Source organism: Nasonia vitripennis, chromosome 3 (genome assembly GCF_009193385.2).
Source record: "Nasonia vitripennis strain AsymCx chromosome 3, Nvit_psr_1.1, whole genome shotgun sequence".
NCBI lineage: Eukaryota > Metazoa > Arthropoda > Insecta > Hymenoptera > Pteromalidae > Nasonia > Nasonia vitripennis.
In genome coordinates, this window is record NC_045759.1 from 15,358,572 (window position 1) to 15,362,742 (window position 4,171).

Sequence of the window (4,171 nt, forward strand, 5' to 3'; positions counted from 1 at the left end):
AAACTGTGAAATCATTGTTGATCAGATGTTATGACTTTATTGAAATCTCCTAACGATCAGGTTTTGGCGTGACCTTCTCTCACAAGTTATCGCCGAGAACTGACGCTCTACACATTAAACGCCGCCGAAAACTCGGGCTCGCTAAAACAAAAGCGCTTTTTCGAGGACTGCCGAAGGGACTCGAATCAGTGCGCGCGCTCCTCTATATCTATAGCTGTACATACGCAGTCATGTGCCCACGCGAACGCCTCTCGCCACTCGACTCTCTAGCCTGGCAGTCACAGATCGGCTCTTTAGCCTCTCCGCACTGAAAGTGACCCTCAAAATCCGCGGAGTAAAACTCCTAAAGGAAGCCGTGGCAGTCTAGGAATGATTATAAAATCACTCCTAACCGTATTGGCCTGAAGCCACGAATCGCCTTGTCGATTCGCGCATATGAGAGCCAAATGACGGAGAAACGTTCGCTAAAACTACTAATAGGTAGAATATATTATTGATAAAGACTTATCCCTAGCAGCCCTCGATTTCGTCCGGAACAGCAACCAAGGTACATATTTTTTTTTAGACTGAACGTCGCTCGCATACAACGATGACCCGTATTACCGTCAATCAGTCGCATCCACCCTCCAGAAGCTGAAAGAAAAACAGACCACCCCATATCAGCAGGCACAATATGATTCCCGCTCATCTCCGCGCATTTCAAATCGACCGCCGCACAAAACACGAAGCTCTTCCGCGACGAGCCAAAAAATCACGGCATGCAAAGTCACGTGTGGCCCTCGAGGGAGGCTCAAGCACACGCGACCGCTCACTTTGACGTAGTAGCTGTATACACACAGTATATAGTTGCGCGCGCGCTCTCCCTTCGCTCGTACACGCGAGCTTAGAGGGCGATCAAGCGAGTGGCTCATCGATTCCGGAGTAACGCGTGCGATTGTCGCGTCCGCGCGCACGAGTTCGGATTAGTATTTCAATTATTTGCACAATGCGCGCGAGCGCGGGAGCTTTCAAGTGCCGGCGCGTGTTCTTGTTTACACGCAGTCGAAGTGGGTGCGCGCTGAGAGTAAGAGTGAGAGAGATGTACAATATAATGTATCGAGTGGGCGAGTGCCCCGGCGGTAATCCGACCGAGTGTCGGCAAGACCTTATCCCTGTCTTACCGGCCAGAGCACGTCGGGTTGCATAGCGGAAGGGAGGAAGCCATCGCGCGGCCGGCTTTGCGAGCCGTGAGAACACGTAAATTGATTTTAAACCCTTTGTCTTTTATGAAGAGTCGAGGGCTCGCTACGCACCCCCCCCCCCCCCGAGAGTTTAGGCTCGCCCTCTGGCGCTTGTCTTGTTATTGTGTGCTTTAGAGCAGTGGGGCAGTGCGCTATTAAAAACCGCTGCCGATGAGTTGTGGCCCACGGCTTTTTCTATAAACTTATATCCATCTCGTTTTAATAGGTGGTGGTGTGAAATAAATAAATTGCATATATTTCGTATAACGATTGATATTGCTTCTCCTACACTGTGCTTCGCATCAGTTTGCATTCCTTGCGATGAATTTCACATGAAACGGGTGACAGGGTTGCGTTATGATATAGGTTTCGAGTTTTATATCGGCTATGTTATCAACAGGTTCGAGGTTAAAGTTATACAAAACGTGAGCTAGCACTGACTTAACTTCGTGCATTGCGAATTTCTGGCCTGAAAAATTTGAATTCATTCTTAAAATATGAAACTCCCAAAAAGAAGTTTAATATAAGTTCATCCAAGAATTGCTTACCGATGCAGTTGCGAGGACCAGCGCTAAATGGTACGTAAGCATACGGATGGCGTTTTTTCACGTTTTCTGGCAAGAATCTGTCAGGATCGAACTTATCTGGATCTGGCCAATGCCTATGATCTCTATGCGCATCGTAACTTAAAAATAGTACATCGACGCCAGCGGGAACGAGGTACTTTTCTAAAATTATAGCAACAAATTCATTTATGCTATATAATTCATAGCTATTGGTATTGTAGTATTTGATTAAAATATTACTCAGTTGAACGTCTTCATCGATGTAACGTGCGAAAATTGAAAAAGGTGGATACAATCTCAAGGTTTCTTTGACACAACGATCTAAGTATTCTAACTTTTGGGTTTCCGTAATAGTCAGTTTGCCTCCACATTCATTAAAAACTTTCGTAACTTCTTTTCTCACTCGATCCTTGAATTAATAAAAATTATTATATTAATTCCTATATCAGAAAATAAAAAATTAATTACGTCGATTACCTGTGCTTCTGAATGTTCAGCAAACAACATTAACATAAAAGCCATCGTAACTGCAGTTGTATCGTGACCCTGTAAAATTTTGCAAATACATAAAGCACTGATTACTTAATTTAAATACATACAAAACTAATTCTGATACCCACAGCGACTGTAAATATGTCTACTTCTTCTCTAACACCTTCCGCGTCTATGAGGCCTTCCCTCTCTGCTGATAATAACACGTCAAGCATGACCAGCCTTTTTTTACGTTCTAAAATTATAAATAATTAAGGACGATTTTTTTACTAACATTCAGAAGCTAATGAAGTATAAGTGAGCTTGTTATCTCACCACCCAGCGTATTTTCATTGTCGGTATCAACATCATCCACAAAACTTTGATACGTCCGGCTTTCTGCTTGTTTGTTGTAATAATCTCTCCGTTCTTGTATAATCTATAAAAAGAAATAATACATTATTTTACCTATTATTTAACACTAGTGTGCTAATTGTAAGCATCGAATTAACAAACCTTGTCAGAAAAGCTATGAAGAATTTTGATAGCGCGATTCAGTTTCCAGCCGATGGGTAGGAAGTCCATCATCCATTCTCTGATGTATGGTCTTGTTGCTCTACATGAGTTTTTAAAAAATGATGATTGACGACCGGTATTATCATTGCAATAACGTAACTATAAGGAGAGAAGGTACGTTACCTGTAAACTACAGTATCGTATACGACGTGCAGTGCTTCGCTGTATTGATCTACAAGTTGGGGGTCCAATTTATTAAGATTAACGCCAAATGCTGATTCTATAAGAAAAAATATATCACAATATACATTGTTTTATAAATTTAAAAAAATTCACAAAATATTGAATGAAGTAATTACCACATATAATTCGTAACATAAGATCTGAACACACTGGCACGACATTCAGAGAAGATTCTTTGCCATTCGATTTAATTTTTTTTGTGAATAGCTCCGCGTGTTCACCCGTAATCTCAACGTATTTTTTCATGATGTTAAAGTGGAATCCGGTACTCACGATTTTTCTACGCTGACTCCATTTTTCACCTGCACAAGAAATAACTTGTTACATTTTGGGTATAATGGTAATAAACTGCAGTAGTACACAGAAAAAATAGTCAGTGATGGTAAGAAAGTGCTTGCCTTCTCGAAGAGAAATCTGGAAATAACTTTAAAACAATAATAATGTCAACATACAATTTTTTCCGCGGATCTAACATAATATAATTTTTTACGCACGATTACTTGTGAGAAGACCAGTTTTCGCAAATTTTAAGCAGTGCTCGTATAGGGCTCTTTTGTTCAAATTAACTTTGCTCGTAAGTAGTATCTGAAATTATTACTCATTAGTTTCCAATGTCAGATGAGTAGGTGTAGGTATTACTTTTGATTTTTATTTAATTAGCACCTGAAAGTCATCTGGATCACGGGTAACGACCCAAGCACGAGTGAAAAACCATACTCTTGTTATGGTGTATATTTTGGCAAGACCCCGCATAGTAAGCCATAATTGATCTGAAACAAAAAATTATGGCAGACTAATATATTATAGAAATTTTGCTCTAATGATAAATGAAGATTTAATAAGTTTTTATAATTTATTTTTCAACATAAATATGTGTCACTGAGATATATTTAAAATTTAATAATATAAATTAAAAATAATAATCACTCACGTTTGTCCACTGCAAAACTTAACATATTGCCAAGAAATGGCAAAGGCCGCAGTCCAGGTATTTTATCAACTACTCGACCCATGCGGCGATATCGAATCCATATGTGAAGAACGAACAAACTAAGCAGGATTAATTGAAAATACACAATCATGGTGGCTAGCTAACTTCACTTTAGAGTCTACCAAGTCTACCTGCAGCGAGTCGCACTTGAACTGACCGATGAC

General features: G+C 40.3%; 1 protein-coding gene across 2 annotated transcripts; it reads right to left on the reverse strand.

Moving 5' to 3' along the window:
• Nucleotides 1–1,477: 1,477 nt before the first annotated feature.
• CYP4AB18 (cytochrome P450 4AB18) lies at nt 1,478–4,171 on the reverse strand. 2 transcript variants are annotated; one of them, NM_001172512.1, is made up of 12 exons: nt 3,948–4,171; nt 3,680–3,786; nt 3,511–3,601; nt 3,133–3,318; nt 2,957–3,053; nt 2,774–2,873; nt 2,594–2,696; nt 2,407–2,513; nt 2,264–2,332; nt 2,027–2,195; nt 1,769–1,948; nt 1,478–1,689 (listed from the first exon to the last, which is right to left on the reverse strand). In NM_001172512.1, exons 1-12 carry the CDS (start codon nt 4,096–4,098, stop codon nt 1,523–1,525), a joined length of 1,527 nt encoding a protein of 508 aa, NP_001165983.1. In that variant the 5' UTR covers nt 4,099–4,171; the 3' UTR covers nt 1,478–1,522. The 2 variants fall into 2 exon arrangements, with proteins under 2 accessions (NP_001165983.1, XP_031783058.1); XM_031927198.2 differs by lacking the exons at nt 3,680–3,786; nt 3,948–4,171 and adding an exon at nt 3,415–3,440 and having other exon boundaries at nt 3,511–3,607.